A 19429-nucleotide genomic window follows, 5' to 3' on the forward strand; every position below is an offset into this window, starting at 1 on the left:
AACCATGGTCAACATTAAAATGACCAATAAAAAAGACATCCTTAAAAATGTGAAATTCAGTTGTCGAAAATGAAATGAATATTGATGTTTTAGCGCTTCAGCATAAACAAAACAAGAGTGATTTGCATATATCAGTGAGAAAAGGTACATTAAAATCACTGTAAATTTAGTTGTGACTAAATTTCTGTATGACAAAAGGCAGACAGGGTTTGGAAGTGTGCTCACTCCTCAGCAGAATGTGGGTGTGAGACAAGCCCAAGGCCAGCCTCAGGTATCACTGTTCTGGAGAAACTTGGGTGTCTCTACCTCTTTGACAAGGAAGGATTAGCCAGAGGGACTGATGACTGACCTTCCATGTGTGGAAGTGTGGAACGCATCTCTGAACCCCCAACGATCCGACTGAACCATTCTGGCACTCGAGCTCCAGCACTGCGTGGGGACACTCCTCCACTGACACTGATGCTCTACTCCCCCCCCCCCCTCCCCCTCCCCTCTTGCTCTCTCTCCTGTGGGAGTCGGTGAAGATGAGCTGGGGAGATGTGAAGACGGCATGATTGATTGTGTTCGCTGCGCCCCCTAGGTCAGATAGGGGTTGTACCAAAATGTCATTGCCTCCCTTGCACTTGGAATCCTCCCAGGATGCAGAACCCCGCCCCCCCCCCCCCCCCACCACTACACACACACACACACATACTTGTCCTCCCTTTGTCCCTCCTCTCCTATCCTGCCCTAACTCTCCAACTATTCCACAACTCATTATCCCCGTTAAGAACTTTATGACTCCTTCGGACATGCACCTCATGTTTACTCAAGTGCCCAAGTGGTTTGGCATCCCTCCTTTGGGGCCTACCTAGCCTGGTACTGACCTGGTACTGGACTGGTTCAGCCTGGTCTGGGTCTGCGGCTGGCCAGGCAAACACCCAGCTGCAATGCATCTTAACCCCCTCCACAACCCCAATCTGACCCCACCCTGCTGAAGCACAGGCTTGCATATGAAACAAACAAACAGACAAAAACGTACTCCCGATACAGTGATTGTTCCAAGTCTATGTCTCTTCCCTGAAGATCATTTTGGCCTTACAATTGCTGTACTTTTTTTTTTTTTTTTTACTTTATTGAACAAAGCGCAGTGTGAGTGTGACCACGTTTTTGCAATTTTTTATCTGTTAAGCATGGTCTGTAGTTTGGATGCTTTGCCACTCATGCTCTGTAGTAGGAGTGCTCTGTGAGGATCGTTTACGCCATCATGAACCAAAACCAGCGGGAAAATATAAATAAATTCAACTATATTTATATGATATATATGTATACTATAAAAACATCTAATGATAATCAAGTCATATGATATATCTATATATATATGTATACGCTGCTGTGCAAAGGTTATTGATGGCTACAGAGGTATTGACTCTCAGCTCTAAACATCTAAGATGATATTGATGAACTACCCTTTCAGAGTTTGGACTTGTTATTATGCTCTACAGTTTTTTCCTCTTTGTTTAACAAATTGAAAGATAAAATATCTACAAAAATATTTCAACCTTCTCTCTACAGAAAGGAATTCTCAATTGCTTACCCCCAACATCCCCTCCCCTTCCCCCACTAGCTTATTTCAACTTTTTGCACAGTGGTGTGTATGTAGGAACACATTTACAGCGCACTGGTATATTCATGGTTATTTTGTGTGTTGCTATTAGGACTTGGAATATGAAATTGCTTTAGAGAGTGATGTGGAAGCACCTATATGGGAACTGGGAACATTATTGAGGACTCTTTGGTTTAGTGGACCATGGTCATTAGAGGTGGTAGATGTGTACATACTGGTATGACAAACACAAGGGTACGCCACATGGCAGCAGTCCACAGCTGTCTATTTGGGGAGAATAGAGTATGGTGATTTTAGCAAGGTTTGTAGGTCTGTCTTACAAAAAGCGGTAGATGAGTAGAGGGTCGCTGTGAAGATGGCTATGGTGTTTATGATGCACTTGTTCTGAATGTACTTAATCTTACATATGTTTGTCAATATGTCGAGAGAAAAAATGAAATGAAAAAAAAAAAAAACTTTCTGTAAAGCAACAGCAATGTCTATTTATTTGCTAGCTTTTCCGTGATGTTACAATTATTGAGCTACATTCCTATACCATAGCTGGAATGTTTGTAACAGTATTTACAACAGTAAATGACTTACAGAGAGACCTGCCTGGTGTTTTTGTTTTGTCAACACCACAATGAACATTGTAATATTCAATATCATTTGGAAACAAGAAGTGTATGTTTTAGATATTCAAAATTAGTCAAATACTTCTCCATAACCCAACTGTTCTTCTCATATGGGTTATTTGTCACTTACACTTAGGCCACATGTTGAGAACCTTTTGAAATATTTTCACTCTGATGGAAAAAAAAAACATGCACATGACATGATTCAGCTTGCAGATTTTTCCACTACAATTTATTTTAATTTCTCAATATCCTTTGTTTGATTGTCACTCATGACCTGATTCTTTTTTTCTGAGGGACTGTAAATCCCAAAGCAAAGCTGAAATGAAGTCACTGCCACAGAATTATTTTCCCTCCTCAAACATACTTCTAACCTCTGAATTACATTACGGCGCACAGGTGGCTGTATCGGAATATTTCTGAATATTCTGCAAAAAATGGCCAGAAACTTCTTTGCATTTTCAGTGTCTAACTGAAAGTAGTGATAAGAAGAACGTTCTAATGTTACATACACAGTCGGTCGTAAAAAGATAAATGAATTGCAATGGTAGACAATACTTAACGGCACTTCTATGGTTCTTCTGCTACACTTACTTTATTAACAGGACCTCTTGATGTGGCAAGCAAATCCTTCATACGCGCACTTACAGTAGGTATACATGGTATGTATACATGGCAGCACATGCCAGGGGCACTATACAGAGACAGTAGTAAAAAGGCACTGACTTGGTCAACGAACATCATAGCTCTGAGTAGATAACAACGGTGTGCCCGTTTGTTATCCAGTGTTACATGCCTGTATGTCTGTCTGATTGAGGGAAAAGAAAAGATCAAAAGCTCAAACGTTTTCCCATGTCCCTTTTACTTCAAATCTAAATCAAGTGGGAAAAGGGACGCGAGATGAACCGAAGCTACGAAAATACAGAATGAAATAAAAACACTTAAGTCAAACTTCACAAAAACCTCCCAAAACTTCATCGTCTCAGAGGACACATCTGCCCTCCTCAGATGTGAGTCTCTTTTAAGTACAAAACTGTCTTGTGGGGCATAGGGCAAGAACAGGCATGAGGGTGAAAGGTTTAAGATTGGGCGTGGGGTGAGTAGCGTTTGGATGGGTTGGGATGGTTTCAGGTGGTGGTGCCACTCACAGCACGGTCTCCCTGAACACCCCGATCAGGCTGTGCGGCCTGTCATGCTCCCCAAGTCGGGAGCTCCCCGCCCGGGAGCCCAGTCGCGAGCTGCCAGTGCGAGACCCGGGCCTGCGCTCCCCTGTGCCCGTGCCCGCCCCCAGCTGCAGCTCAACCCAGGTGAAGGTGCTCAGGTCCCCGCAACTGCGCAGGTGCAGCAGGCCCGGACGCTTTCTGCGCGGGAGCGTCTGTGCCAAGGGCTCCGGTGCCGGGGTGACCGCTAGTGCAGCTGGTTGGAGTACTGGGGCAGGCTGCGAGGATGTGACCTCTGACCCTGTAATGGCCTGGAGTATAAAGAGAGGAATGCCAGGGTCACGAAAATATGCAAACATGTTAAAGTGTGTGTGTAAATCACACATGCAGTGCCACTGGTGTCACAAAAATTCTTTTAAAAACCTATGCAAAATATGCTAATATATCCAGATCAGTAGTTCACTGATAAACACCTGATAAGAAAACACCTAGTAGCCTGAATATCACAAGCTCCATAATCTGTAAATTTTTCACTGCCCGACATCTACATATGTCAAATTCAAATCCACACAGTTCATTCCCCTCATGCAAAGAGGAACACATAAACACACAGTGACATGACGTGAGCATCCGTCCGCCTCGTCTGGCCCGTCTGTGACTGACCTGGTCTATGATGCTGGCGCAGCGCACCGCCTCCTCCATGTGCTCCTCGTCGGAACGCAGCATGCTCTTGATGCTGTTGACCAGCTCCTGCACCTCGGGCTCCAGGCTGCTCCAGGAGGACGAGTGCTCCAGGAAGCGTGCCACTAGCAGCTTGGTGTCCCGGTAGCTCTGGTAGTCCACCATGGAGGTGGGCCGGGGCCGCCGCGGGACCCTCCCCCCCCGCCGCAGTGTCACAGTGGCCTGGGCAGGGGCCGTCCTTGTGTCCGTTTGGGTGGCCGCCTCGCAGCTCAAAACTGAGGAGGGGGTAGCGAGAGTGAGGGTCGGGAGAATGGAAGAAGAGAGAATGGTGAGACAGAAAGATAGAAAATGCAATGAGAGATAACCAATGGTGAGAGAGCAAGAAAGAGAAGAAGGATGGACAGATAGAGGATGTGTTAAGGAGGAAGAAAGAGTCACACAGGAGAGAAGGAGGGATAGGGGGTTGTGAGAGGGAGGAAAGACAGGAAGAGATGCAGAGGAAATTGTATGTAAAAATACCAGAGGATAGAGAGCAGGATGGGGGGAGACAGGAAAAAAAATGGGGGGGGGGGGGGGGGGGCGGGTTGAGATAAAGATGTAAGAGACACACACACAATCATATAACCCAACACACACACTATTCTCAGTGTACTGTTGAGTTCGGCAGAACACCGTACAACCACCCAAATCTATCGAATGACTCACAGCTGACCGATTCACAACAACCCGTGTGATTTTCTGAATAGGGCAATCGATTTCAACTATTCAGTGACCTACAGCGATTTGCTTGAAGGCCATTTAGCACTGCTAAACACCCTCCACCATCTCTATTGCCCGAGTATCTGATGGCAACAGAGAGATGGTGTAAGGTGTGTGTTCATGTGTGTGTGTGTGTGTGTGTGTGTGGGGGGGGGGGGGTCTGAACTGTGAAACCATGAATAGCAACATGGTGAGCAGCATATCCTGGCTCAAAGCTATTCCAGCCAAACATGACTATATTACTCCACTCTATGATGCACTAAAGCGTCACTGACTGAAGAACAACAGAAAGCTCAATTGACACATTCTTCAACTCGAGATTCGGAAACACCGCAGTGAGTGAGATGGGACCGTGGGAGAGACCTGGAGGAAGACCACACGCAAACCAGTCTGAAGCAGGTTTAAAACACAGCGTGCCTGTACATGTCCGTTTATTTTGGATAACATTTTAAGCTTGGTATGAGCTCGGCATGGTGAGGCCAAACCTCTGCCTACTAACTGCACTCAGAGAACTGGCAAAATAACCTACTCAAAAGAGGTCTGTCGCTAAGCTAAACTGCAGGGATCACTTGTCGGTAACTGAGCTGAGAGGATGCTATATATAAAGAACTCCTTGAGTATCCACTGACAGATGGACTGACTACAGATTTATGATGAGAAAAAGCAGACTGAGCCAAGGCTTCACACCCCGCCTCTGATCCTGTCATCGAACCTTTAAGCTCGAAAGCAGGACTGTCAGCTATCCACTCATTAAACTATTATAACATTAATAAACAAATGGGCCTTTATTAAAAATGTACATGTCTCCTGTAAATACTTTTTAACCTCATACATATTTCAGCTCTTTTTCTTTCTTTGGTTGTTATCTCAAGAACCATGACGTTAATTGGAGCCTGATGCAAGTGGATGCAAGTCACGATGCACAAGTTTAACCTCAAGGGCTTATGTAACTTCTGTTTATTCATGTGATGCTGCCCCCCCCCAGGCATTACAAGGAAACATAAGGCTGAGTTATGACTCATCAAAATGGTTCAGTGTTGTGTATGTTTTTTTTGTTGCTTAAATATATCATGACATACAGGTTTTATAATCACCCAATCTTGATCAGACAAGCTTTGCGTGATGTCTTCCTGCCTTTCCAAAGACTCAGAAAGCCTCAAACACAGTAGTGCTTGACTTCTATGCTTCTTCTTCTCCTCCTCTTCTATTCTTGTCACCAAACACCTAAAGACATGCCCTCAGAATCCTCTGGCTTTCCCAAGACCCAGAAACCCTCAAACCCAAATAGCTGGGCACCTTATATCATTGACGGACCTCTTGCACTTTCTACAGGTCTTCCAAGAATTACTAACATGTAGCCTACCTTTAGCTACCAGGTCCAGGAACACTGGGTCGCTGTTGGACCTGCGGAGCTGCCGCTTCTGAGCTCTCCTGTCAGTCCCGGTTGCTGCCGGAGCCTCCGCCGCTGCTGAGGAGGTCACCGTCTGCAGGCAGCTGTCTGAATCAAAACAAGCCCGCTTAGAGGTCAAAGGTTATATCTGTTGTGACACAGGTGGCTACTTTAAAAAGACCAGAGGAGCACCACAGAAATCTAGATCACTTGTGTGGCTATAAGCTTAAATTCTCAGGGTTTTGAGCTGGAGAGCTAAAGAGCATAATCATAAATTAATTAAAGTCAGTTATTTAGGGTTCCTAACGAGAATCAGATTCACACATTGTGAATGCACTTGGCCTTGTTGAGTCAGCCTTTGTCCGCCCAGGCAGACTCGCCCCCATGCTGGCTGGAGGAGAGTAGAAGAACATTTCCCCTGCAGATGCACTAAGGCTTACACGGAGCCTAGATTCACTAAATCGGTACATTTTTCACACAAATCGAATCTTTTAGTTGCGTAAGGATGGAGCCTGGTAAAGAGAAATTTGTGTAAGAACGAACCCAGCCGATTGGGATGAACCGGCTGTAGTACACCCCCCACGCCTGTTGGTGGCGCTCTAACGGTGGTACAGACAACTTAAAAAATGCAGAAGAAGACAGGCGACACGGGTAAACAGAAGCCAGTCGACAGTCTACAATTAGCAACGTTTAGCCTAGCCGCATAGCCTACAATTGGGCCGAATCTCGATTCTTCCCCTTGCCCCTTTTGCTTTGTCTTTGTCTTTGTCTTAACCCTAGCACTTGCAAGTGTAAGGGCCAAGGGCTGAAAACTTTCCCCTATGAAATGAGACGCCACTCGGTTTCGGGTACGTCATGCGTGACTGTATGAGCTATAAAACTAGCGAAGAACATGGTTGCAAATATATATGTATACAACTGTGTAGAGCATGAAACAAGACTGTCGTAATTTTTAAATTAATTATAAGCCAAAAATACTTACATGTAGTGTATGTAGCATCTAGCTAGAAAGCTACCATATAACCCAATGAAGTGGTGGCCTACGCGCTAATTGTAACCTAAAACTACCGTTTGAAAGCTTCAGTTAAGACCTACAATACTATGCATTGTTCGTGTAGTACATTTCAGATCAAACCGAGTCATTATAAACATATAAAAAGTTGTGTAGATAGCTTTATTCATGTAAAATATTCCTCGCTTCAAGCAGCCATTTTTTTTTTTAAATTCCCGAGCTGGTTTCGCTGTGTGCTCTGGGAAAGCCCTTGGAGGAGCAAGGTAGCTCTCCGATGATCTTAAAAACGAGGGCCATACACCCCTTAATCTCACCCCTTAATCTTGATCAAATTGGGTATTGAGACACCACTAGCTCTCACATGAATGCGCAACTTCAAGGGTAAGGGGAAAGATAAGGGGTAAGGGGAAGTATTGAGATTGGGCCTTAATCAGCACAGTAACACATTATGGTGGTTAATAAAATCAGTGTTCAAAGCAGACTGTAGGTAATGCAAAAATGAATTATATTTTGTATTGATAATAAAGAGTTTGGAACAGTGCAACAAAGCAATGTGCAACATGACATGTCTGTGAGTCGTCTTATGGAGTCTGCTTGAGTACGAGAGACCACAATGCAAGTGGTGTGGCTCCTTGATGTTTCATGGTTTACAATTGCTTCCTATTTCATGGTTTTATTACTAACAACTAATGTATACTATTGTTGAGGGCTTTGTCCTTCACGTACTGTGCCTCTGAAGTGACGTTAATGCTAGCTATCATTGTCTGAAAGGTCAAGAGCTAACTTGGCATTCATCTTTATTATAGTAAGTTTCGAAACCTTCCGTCTATAATACAAATATTTATGCTCATATAGGCTATTGCTAATACTTTCAAAAAGGGGTTTTGTACAATGTTCTAATGCAAATAGATAAGACAAATAGATTAAAGTGTGGCTTGTCAAAGATATCCCTTTCCTAACCACATCGATTTAGGTTGATGGGAGATACACTTGTATTAATCCCGTTAGGAAAATTCACGTGTAATAGCAGCAAGGTAAAAGGAAGAGGAAGGTTTTTTTTTGTTTAAGCTGGAGAGCTGCTGCACTCGGCTGCCTCACTCGCTGTGCCATGGCAACCCATTCAGTTATTAAATAATGCCGGTTGTGTCAGGTGTTCTGGCTGGTCTCAAAAATTACGTGGCTTAGTAAGACCACGAAAAACTATCCACGTATAGGTAGAGCAGCACACTATCCAAATAGAAAAAACTAAGCACAGTAGAAAAAGGTAAGGCACGAAAAAGGAGCCATGTCATACATTTAAATTGTTGTTGCTTTTATGAAGTGCAGCAGTGGGGTGAATAGGGGTGAAGCCTGAGGTTGCGAGGTGATCACGTGAGGCAATGACATCATCAGATTAGAACAGGTTGCGTGAATTCGTGCACACGAACACCAGCCCCCTACAGATTCAAATCTACTCACTTTCTACCCCCGATTCGAATCGTTGCAGATACCATGTGCGGATAGAGAGTGTTCGTCTTAACGATAGGGCTATCTGTATTAGTTTAATTTCCGACGCAGACAAACCCGGCTCCGGGTAAACTTGGCCTTACTCTGCCTTGTCCCTGGCCTCGCTCATCAGGAGAGGGTCATTTATCATGCTCAACCAAACATAGTTTGGTAAGGCCAAAATCTAGCTCTGTGATCCGACTGGGAACAGGGAGTGTCTAACCTCTGGAAGAAGAGGGAGAGGACTGACCAGAGTTCAGCGAGTTCCGAATGCTTTTCAATTTAATTTGGTTTGAAATCGTGGTAAACTAACGCGCATTGACCGGTAGGCTCTGAAGAGGACCCTGAGGGGACGTTCTAGCACAGGGCCGAGGGCAGTGCAGCGACAGAGCTGTTACTTAAAATACATGTGCTTTTTATATGCAGATGACATAAGTGGAGATGGAGAGTCTGTGTCGCGACAACAAGGTTATGGCTCATTCAAGTAAGTATAGTGCTGGCCCATCCGCAACAGCCTCTAAAATAATTCTGTGGAGGTACAAGGACCACGCTTGGACAAACGTGGCTTTTGAGTCTTGAAAGAACACAAAGATTATCCTGAACATGTTCTGGTTCTACGTCATTTAGCATAGGCCCAAACCCGACATGTGCTCCTAAAAGCCCTGTAGTGATACAACCACACAAGTCTTAAACAAGTTATAAAACATCCTGAACATGACATGACCCTCTCTCTGCCAACTCTGTTCATTTTGTGGTGAAATATAGAAGTATTTCCCTGCACATGGAAAGACATAAATTGACAGTAGAAATGCTTGGAATTTTCCTCACCAGTGATGAACGTAGCAGCTTCTGATTGGTCAGTCAGTTCATCAGTCAGATCGGACATATCGGTCAGATCGGTCATCTGGATCTGTGTCTCCTGGGTACAGCGGAGAATGGAGAGGCTTGTTTTCAAGAGCAAGGACATCCAGCCAAAATAAACTGTGCAACACACTGCTAATCTGCGGGCCCTCTGAGAAACGTACAGAAGGTCATGTAAAGATTGTCTCGCTTTAAACTGCATCTAATATTACCCGACCATATAAAGAACTATCGAAATACTTCACCGATTTTTGTAGCCAAGAACCTTCATTTGCTAGATGTAAAGAGAAGGACTCCAGTACTTTTAAACATTTTTAGAACCTTTTAAGCTCCCCCCAACCCCCATCTTGCTCCATTGCCTTTGCTCCCACGGGCCTGTTACAGTGGGGTGTGTAATACCTGGGCAGGGGAGGGGTTGGATACTCCTGGAACTGCCTCGTATGGTGGAGGAGGATCTAGAGGACAGAAGACCTCGACCCCTTTGATCCGTGCACCATATATGTGGGGCAGGGGGATCACACTGTCACCAAACATTCTGTTGATGCACACATACACACACACACACACACACACACACACACACACACACACACACACACACACACTTTGTGAGCATTATCATCCCACAGCAAGTGCCATTAAACCATCAACAACATAAAATCAAAAGCTCTCCGCCAAGCAAACATAGTTCCTTCCTATCTCGCTCCAGCTGGGGTCCGGCCAAAACACGTTACGAAATAGCAATCGCACATCAGACCAGAGCCCCAGCAGGAGTTTCCTCATTGTCCTGCCAAATAGCCCACGACCACACACATCTGCCAAGCGCAGACGTGTCAGCAATGCAGCAGGAAGTGAGAAGCCCCCAAGACGAGCTTGAGAGAGAGAGAGGACGCTATGTTCAGACAGAGGGGGTGAGTGTGGTTAAGCCTGGCAGATGATGCCCACCAAACTCTTTTCAAAACAAATCATAGAAACCATAACTGCTTAATGCAACTGAGACATAGGGATGGTCAGAGCTTATGACATTAGATGCCCTGTAAGTGTCAAACTATTGGTGATTTTAAACTCTAGTTTTTAACTCTAAGTTTTGTGTTCCTATACTTCAGACGTCCCCCACAAGAGGATCCTGAGATGAGGAAGCTGAGGCTGAGTTACCTGCGAGCCAGCCGCGGTGTGTAGGAGTAGAAGGTGGAGAAGTAGGAGGGGGGTGGCGCTGGGGGCACAAACTCGTCTGGGTCAGGCGGTTGTGGCTGCTCTTCCGCCTCCTCCACGGCGGCCCGTGGCTCCTCCTGTGGACAAGAAGGACACCTCGCTGTGAGGATACGCTCTTTACACTGAGAGGATCTGAGAGGATCTGCACTCATTTAATCACGTTTACTTGTGCTGCTCAACTTGTGGAGCAGTTTTAATGCACTGCTGTGATGTGTGATTTGTCGGTAATGTAAAGAATAGTGCTGTCAGTTTAACGCGTTATTAACAGCGTTAACGCAAGCCGATTTTAATACCGTACATTTTTCTATCGCTCGATTAACGCGTCGTTTTTTTTAGATTAACGTTCTTTTTGCTCTCCCAAACTGTGAAGTAGGCTAACGTTACGTTTGAGTGAATGGTGAGCGCGATACGGCGAAATGGATGATAAAAAGCTTCTGAATAGGAAGTTTACCTTTAAAAGTTATGTTGTGCAAAAAAAGCGAGCTTCACTGTTGTCTGAAACTGTCAACAGGCAGCTGGCTGAAAGAACAGAAGTAGTAGGCTTACCTTTTATTGGTAACCTAACTGTTACGGTTCATTGTTTTTGAAATAAGAGGCCTGACTTCTATGTTCACAGCAAACTTGAAAAAAAAAAAATATTAAGCCATGGTTTAACTGCACTATAGGCCTAGAGTCCTTGTTTATCTGAAATGTGCACTTTATAATTTTATTTTGTACCGCCCTGTTTTGCCATGTTGTTTTTCAATAAAATAAAAACATTGCATAAAGCAAGCCAATCCACTTTTCCATGTTGATAAGAGCAGTAAAACAAATAAAAATGATTGAAGGGACATTTAGAAAAGATACAAATTTGCGATTAATAAATTTGCGATTAATTAATTAAATTACTTTTGAGTTAACTATGACAAAAATGCGATTCAATATTTGAATCGTTTGACAGCACTAGTAAAGAACTATCGTAATTCAATGTCATTTCAATATTTAGAGCTCTCTACTTAAGTCCCACAAATTTAGGTTATGTTTTGGATACCAAGGAGTGTCTAAAAAACAAGAACAGTTGTTTAAAACTTTTGTTGATGTTGGTGTTGTGTGTTGTTGTTTTCTTTTCTTTTTAACAAGTTACAAATGTGACTAGAAGTTGAAGACATTTCTCAACAGGGGTTGCTTTACATTGCGATTGTGAAGAGCTTTCACTGATGCCTATGTATGACAGAACTAGACAACGGGAAAGGGGAAACTGTGAATACAACTGTCAAGCTGCTGGGGATCCTGTACATGAGCTTTGGAACCACATGACCGGATAGGCGAGGTGTGATTGGTGGGACCTACTATGCAAGGCCGCCTGGCACTGAAGATCTGGAGGTATCGGAGTGCTGCGGCTACCAGGCACACTGCCGTGGTCACCGCATTCAGAGCGCACAGCGCAAACAGCACTTTCTAGAACACAACAGAGGAAGAGGGCTGTGCTTAAATGTTCCAGAGGCATGTGTGGTTTCTCAGGAAGATAAACACATGTAAAACAACAGAACATGCCAGCTATTAGATGCAGGGCATACGCATGTTCAATACACTGCTCAAATAATTATTACTATATAAAAGATCTCACTGATTTCTCTTTCACTTTCTCTCTCTGGCACGAACACATGCACACACTCACCTTAAGGAGCACCCGCATGGTGTTGCACGAGTAGCCTGGGTACATTTTCAGCATTTTGTCTTCTTCACACTTTGTACTGGGCGTTTCAGCGCAACAGTTGCAGATGTCACCAAGCTCACTCTGTCGAGAGAAGACACAATACACAATCGCTTAATGTTACACACATAGATACATGTATGTAAAACACATCGGCCATCTCCCACTATTACATTTCCCACTGCATCTAAAAGAGTCATTGCTATAATGTTCCACAGTCACATGCATGCTTGTTTTCTACAATAATATCTCTCCAATTAGCCAGGACATTCCTCTCTGCGGTCATACATTGTACCACTATCTAAAAGTGACCAATCCATTTATATACCAGGCAATATATGACCGAAAATAGCTTCTGTGAATGTGGGTGAAGAACAGGCCATCCTAAAAGTTACTAACACACGAAAAAGCATTTGGCCTCTGGTTTCAATCTAGAGCTCATCACACTAATATTTATAAACTCCTGGATTTAGTTGAGTGTTTTTTCAATGCAAAAAGCGCACGTTCCATCCATCCACCCTTTCAGTTTGGTGGTCAGTGATTTGGAGGCTCCTCCACCCCCCCTGCTTGAGGTGTAAATTGCTTTGAGCTTTTATGCTGGTGAATTGACGTCCTAAACGGCCGAACATTGCCCCGATACCCTTCCCAGCTACTACCGCCCCTCTTCCAGGCCAACCCAGCCCCTTAACCTCTGCAGTGGCGATGGAGCAGACGCCCAAATGCCCAGCGTGAACACAAACCCTAGCTGGGCCGGAGCAGGAGGCCCCAGATGAGCTCAGCAAAATGGGCAAGTGTGATCAAGGTGAGACAAGCAGGACACTGCAGCAGTGAACTTCACAAACACGCTGTCAAACACACAAACATGTACACACACACACACACACACACACACACACACACACACACACACACACACACACACACACACACACACACACACACACACACACACACACACACACACACACACACACACACACACACACACACACACACACACACACACACACACACACCACACATGCACACAATGTGATCAAACAAACAAGAATATTGACCATCTGTTTGTTAATGTGTTAACTTATTTTACCAGAACATTTCTTATGCCGTTATGCCTCTTGGTTTACACGGCTTCTCTCTCTTCACCTTTTACTCTGGTAGCTGAGAGATGATACTGAATGCGCGAGGGAGGGAAGAGAAGATTTAACCTTCAGACAACTCAGGTTTTCTAGTCCTCGTGTTGGTGAGAGCAATGCCAGACTTGAAAACAGATGGTCAGACCACGAGGCTCCATTACTCTCAGTGGAGAGGAAGAGAGTAGAGAGAGGGGGGTGACTGGGAAAAAGAGAGCGGTTGAGAGAGAGGGAGAGGCAGAGAGAGAGAGAGGGGGGTGACTGGGAAAAAGAGAGCGGTTGAGAGAGAGGGAGAGGCAGAGAGAGAGAGAGGGAGAAAGAGAGGGTTGGAGTGTCTGTGTGTGTGTGTGTGTGTGTGTGTGTGTGTGAAAGAGAGAAAGCGAGAGAGAGAGAGCGATGGGGGGAGATGGCATTTCAGCATCTCGCTTTCACAGGAAAAGGAGCCGCTACGTCAAGAATTGCTATATAAGGTCACTCTCCTCTACCTGCAGTGTGGACGCCATGGCCAGGTCTCTCACTGCCACCTGTGATGAACTGCTTTTTAATTACCGCGGACTGTCCTGACACAACACAAAGCCCATATCGTTACCAAGGACACGACCAGAACATCAGGAGATTCTCAGATACATCCTGCCTCAGTGGAAATTGACCAAAAGAAACTGCTGATGATAAACGGGTCTCTGTATGGTGGATGGAAAATAGCAAATTAATCAGGGGGGACAACTTGTGCATCCGAGTGCACTCCTTCGAGGGGTTACTCAGCCTTGCCCCCTGAGAGATCTAATCACCCAAATCCTGTCTGGCAGTCGGAAAAGGAAATGCCCAGACTGAACACTGAATCATATCTTCTTTTTTTGGTTCGAGATACGCCAGCAGCATAGCATTAACCTCAGCTAAAGATGCTGTCAGCTGACATCTTATTTCCATTACGACTAGGGGTGTAAAAAAGAATCGTTTTGCATCGATTTTTTTTTTTTTTTTTTTTACTTTTTGTTGCTAGTGCACTTTGATGAGTATTTTTATTTTATAGTGAATGAAGTAGGCCTACAGGGGTATTTTTTGTTACCATTTGCTGCTACTAGTGCACATTTGCACTCATTGCACTGATTTTGTGGAGCATTGTCATTTTAAATTGAATTAACTACAGGCCTATTTTTTGTTACCGTTTGCTGCTAGTGCACTTTTGCACTGATTTTGTTGAGTATTGTTATTCTATAATGAATGTGGTATAGGCTTATTTTTGTTACTTAACACTTTGTACTTTGTACAGTACTTTTTGATGCAAGGCCTTTCAGAATCTATAACAGGGGCATTATTATTTTTCAGTGAATGAGGTTGTCATAGGCCTAGGTGGAGTACAACTTTTCTACTTCTGTTATTGGCTGTTGTTTCTCAAATAAAATGCATAACGATGTAACAGCTTTCATTGATTTATTTCAAATCTGAAACATTGTCTAGCCTGTAAGGTAAAAAAAAGAACAAATTAATCGAATCGAATCGAAATCGAATCGTATCGTGGTGTATTCATGAGTATCGAAAATAATCGAATCGTTGGGTCAGGAAATCGATACTGAATCGAATCGCCATGATGGGTGTGATTTACACCCCTAATTACGACTTGTCATAGTTCAAGTCTTTCAGTAGTCTCCAGCCCATACTGGTTTACCTATGGCACAACCAATTCAAAATCATCATTCCATTTGTTACATCCAGTTGCAATTTTCATTGCTGGGTGTAACAAATTGATTTTACTGAACAATATTAAAAGTACTGGCCAGTAAGAAAATGTTAAATGCAGATGTGTTTGAGAAGGCGATTCATAATGTCTTGACAAAAGAGACCAGTAGGCCTATCAAATTTAGAGTCTCGGTTTACAGGTCAAAGTGCAAGTACGTGTGCAGGCGAGTTCTTCAGAATAATGAGATCCCAAAGGAAGCGAAAATACAGAGCTTACGTCAGCCGGCGGCCATCAATGCCAATCAATTGAATGGGCCGCAATTAAAAACGGGCATCGCACCGTAAGGCTTTAATCAGGCAACCACGCTCACACTCTGTTCTGTCTGTTCACTGCTCACTCTGTCATCCACTGGGAAAGATAGACCCCACACAGCTCACCCCGCTACTGACAGACAGACCCGTTTATCCGACAGAAGATCTGTCCTCGGGGGCTCTTCCGTCTTTATGATCCGACCCCCTCCGTCTTGCGGGAATAATTACCGCTAATTTTGCTAAATTATTGTAATAGCTAAATCGAGACAAATTTGATCTAATAGCTAATTTTCACATGAAAGGATATGACGATTACTATATGTCCCACTTAAAGAGAGGGGATATGTCATTCTATTAGTCTAGATGCAGAGTTAACATCCGCTAAAATGTTCTATCTCATTGAACATAACAAATGAAAGAGCAAGGAAGCACTTTATCACACGAATAGATTCATTTTATCAAGGGAGTTGGGCTTCAGACCACTCTGGACAGAATAACTGGGGACCATATGCTTTACGATTCCCTGTTGCAGTGCTTATATCATAAAGTTCTATTTGCTCTGTGAAGTGTTTAAAAACCCCTCTATCCTGGGATGCAGGGACCATGTGTCAGGCAGGTCATCACTGGTTCCTCCTCTGGTACTCACTGCGCCATACAAGCTTGGGATGGACTGACTGCTTAGTCAACTGTGCACCAGCTGACCTGACGTGGTGAAACCCTGTATGTTGTGAGCTGAGCTGGCAGACAGCAATCATGAGGGAATAATACAACTTGAGTCATGGGATCCAAACAACACACGTTCCCACAGCATCATTTAACCAATTAAATTTCAGTGACGTGTTGACAATGTGTGTGTGTGTGTGTGTGTGTGTGTGTGTGTGTGTGTGTGTGTGTGTGTGAGACATCTGTGTGTGTCAACACGAAACAAAGATAGAAAGATAGATAGATAGATAGATAGATAGACTGTGTGTGAAAGATAAAAGAGAGACGTAGGGAAGAGTAAACCCAGCTGTTCCTTTTGTTTACAGGGTACAGAAAAGGACACACACAAACAGACACACCCACACACAGTGGTCTTTCATTAAATGTGTGAGCGCCAGGAGGAGGGAGAGTAGGAGCATCGTCCAGAGGAGACAGGGAGGACGAGGAGCGGGTATTATTAGAAACAGCCCCTGCTGCTGATGCTCTCTACTGACAGCTGAGCTCCACAGCAGCCAGTGATGGTGTGTGTGTATGAGAGAGAGACTTCAGTGTGTGTGTGTGTGTGTGTGTGTGTGTGTGTGTGTGTGTGTGTGTGTGTGTGTGTGTGAGTGATGCTTTGTATGTTTGTTTGTGTGTGTGTGTGTGTGTGTGTGTGTGTGTGTGTGTGTGTGTGTACATGCTGAATGTGACCCTGTGCTCTTACCTCCCTGACAAGCAGGGGGATGCTCAGTGAAGTGAGCTGTCCAGCTGTCCCTCTAAAACACACCATTACCATAACCCTTCTGACACCCCCTCCGCCGCCACAACCTTTCTCCAGGGGGATTACTGGGGATGGCTGAAGTGACTGAATTGCCTGGTAGGTGGGATTCCATAAGCTTGGTTCCCCTGAGGATGAAAAGCACTAAGAGCTGTGTCTGCCTGAAGTGGCTACATCACATGTGTTGTTGTGTTGTTGTTGTTGCTGTCCTTTCATTACTTTTGAGATTGGTCTCCCAAAGACCATATCTATTGATTTCTGTGGGACCTTGAATTTGAAAACACCTACCCCACACACCTACCCCACACACCTGCACACACACCACTCCATCAGTAGTGGTCTAATCAAACTATAAAGCCATTCCAGTTTCAAATTGTCTTTCCACAGCCAAGGCCAACCTTCTAAACACTGGGGCGTTTATAGATACCCTCCCCTTAAGACACTGGCTCATCTGGAGTGACTACTACGCTTTTCCATGGCTGCTCAACTTAATCTTTGTAAAAAAAGTAAAGGTTGCTCCATGGACACCACATATTATTAGAGCACAGTGTAATCTTCTACAACATCACTGGGATAAAGCCTGGACAGAAAGCAGTAATCTTAGTTAAACACTGAATAAGCCATCTTCCCTCGACTCTAATCACACCTTACAGTGGCAGAGATTTGCCTGGGCTGCTTCCCACATGAGTGTACAGTATATCTACGGGGTGAGTTTTATGCGGCGTGCCTTCATGTGTGTAGGTGTGCATGATGGAAACAGCGGTGGCTTCAAGCGGTGAGCAGCAGTCATTCAGCATGGGTGTGTATGTCTCTTACCAGCTGGCAGTTTGTCATGGTGGAAACCAGCTGTGCTCCCTGACAGCATAGGATGAATCCAGCCAGGTTGAGTAGGACACACACCACGGACAGCAGGATGAACAGGTTCACCTGAAGGACACAGAGAGAGAAAGGTGAGGTTGCTTTTGTTGGCTGTGTCCATATGACAACACACGGCACTAGGACCTTAACCATGCCCTACAAGCACAGCAACAGACTAGATCCTATCTTAAGCAATAGGTTACTGAAGTAGAATTTGCCTCATGCAACCTATACCATAGCTACATATACCATAGTCAATGACTTCAAAATGGAGACTAGTCTGCATTTTAAATGAATCCACGGTCCTTTCAGAACTGTCTTGTATGCATTGCCCATATAAACGCTAGTTACTCATGTCTACTCTACTTGTGGTGGGAACATCAAAGGCCAGCAGAAAGGATGCACAAAGCTGATAACAGACTTGCATCTATCTCTACCCATTTAACACTTCTAAACACCAGAGGCCACTAAACTCAGACATATCACTTAGCCAATGTTGCAGTCTTGGAACATTTGTATTGCAGGCTAACTTATGATGTTCTTTCTATATTCTTTATATTTGTATGTAGTTCAACAAAGTACGTATTTGCTTCTTCAAAGAACACCTTTTATGTGTTTCTATGTTGTAGATCACCCTTAAGATGTTTACTGACACAACATGCATCCATTCGAGTGCAAAAACAATTTAGCCTTCTTTAAATCAGAACCTGAACTGGAAACCATGACGGAACTCTGCCTGCCTATCCATCTAAATCCAATGATTTAATTTATTACTGGCAAAGATAAATGATGAATTTATTTTGTTTTGCACTCATGAGAATGCTGTAAACTAAGTATTCCACTTCCAACCCAAGAAGAGCATTGTCATGTGACAGTTATCATATGAGCCTCAGCAGATATTGTTTTCGGGCAGGCCTAGGAATGCTGCAGCAGTCAGGTCCAAAGGCAATGTTACTGCAGTATCAAGGTCCCTGACATATTTGGCACCTTATTCCTGGGAAGGCTGACGCTCCACTCCCCCCTCCCACCTATCTGTGCTGTTGCACCAGAGCTGCCGATGACACTCTAGATGGGAAGGGGGTGGGAGGTCTGTATCACTTTGGCTCCATGGCCCTCCAGGCACATACGTATACACCACCCATTATGTGCCTCTCGCCTGGCAGGGGATGTTGCATACTGCACTACAGGTCTGTATCTGACTTTAATTCATTAAATCAATAGATGGGACTGATGCGCACGCACACACACACACACACACACACACACACACACACACGACACACACACACACACACACACACACACACACACACACACACACAAACCACATGGTTGCTTAAGGGAATGGCAGCCAGTCAGCTGGTCAGAGTGCAAATTATATCTGAAATGCTACTGCTACTACTGCGGGTAAATCTAGGTCATTTGCTTAACAGCAGAATAAATCATGGACTAACTTTCCCCATAAAATAATAAGTTTGATTTAAAGTCTCTCTATGTTTACTGTCTACTGTAGTAGC

At 44.2% G+C, this 19429-nt stretch overlaps 1 protein-coding gene across 1 annotated transcript in view; it reads right to left on the reverse strand.

Moving 5' to 3' along the window:
* Positions 1 to 2046: 2046 nt before the first annotated feature.
* The window catches only part of fam189a2 (family with sequence similarity 189 member A2), a 21953-nt gene continuing 4570 nt past the window's right edge, over positions 2047 to 19429 (reverse strand). Inside the window, exons 3-11 of the mRNA XM_080852217.1 lie at positions 17871 to 17981; positions 12438 to 12557; positions 12110 to 12217; positions 10724 to 10857; positions 9968 to 10103; positions 9536 to 9626; positions 6184 to 6318; positions 4044 to 4336; positions 2047 to 3691 (exon numbers count right to left, since the gene is read on the reverse strand). Of these exons, the coding sequence (XP_080708343.1) occupies positions 3365 to 3691; positions 4044 to 4336; positions 6184 to 6318; positions 9536 to 9626; positions 9968 to 10103; positions 10724 to 10857; positions 12110 to 12217; positions 12438 to 12557; positions 17871 to 17981 (1455 nt within the window). The 3' untranslated portion in view covers positions 2047 to 3364. The remainder of the gene's footprint in view (positions 3692 to 4043; positions 4337 to 6183; positions 6319 to 9535; positions 9627 to 9967; positions 10104 to 10723; positions 10858 to 12109; positions 12218 to 12437; positions 12558 to 17870; positions 17982 to 19429) is intronic.

Source organism: Sprattus sprattus, assembly GCF_963457725.1.
Source record: "Sprattus sprattus genome assembly, chromosome: 15".
NCBI classification, from domain to species: domain Eukaryota; kingdom Metazoa; phylum Chordata; class Actinopteri; order Clupeiformes; family Clupeidae; genus Sprattus; species Sprattus sprattus.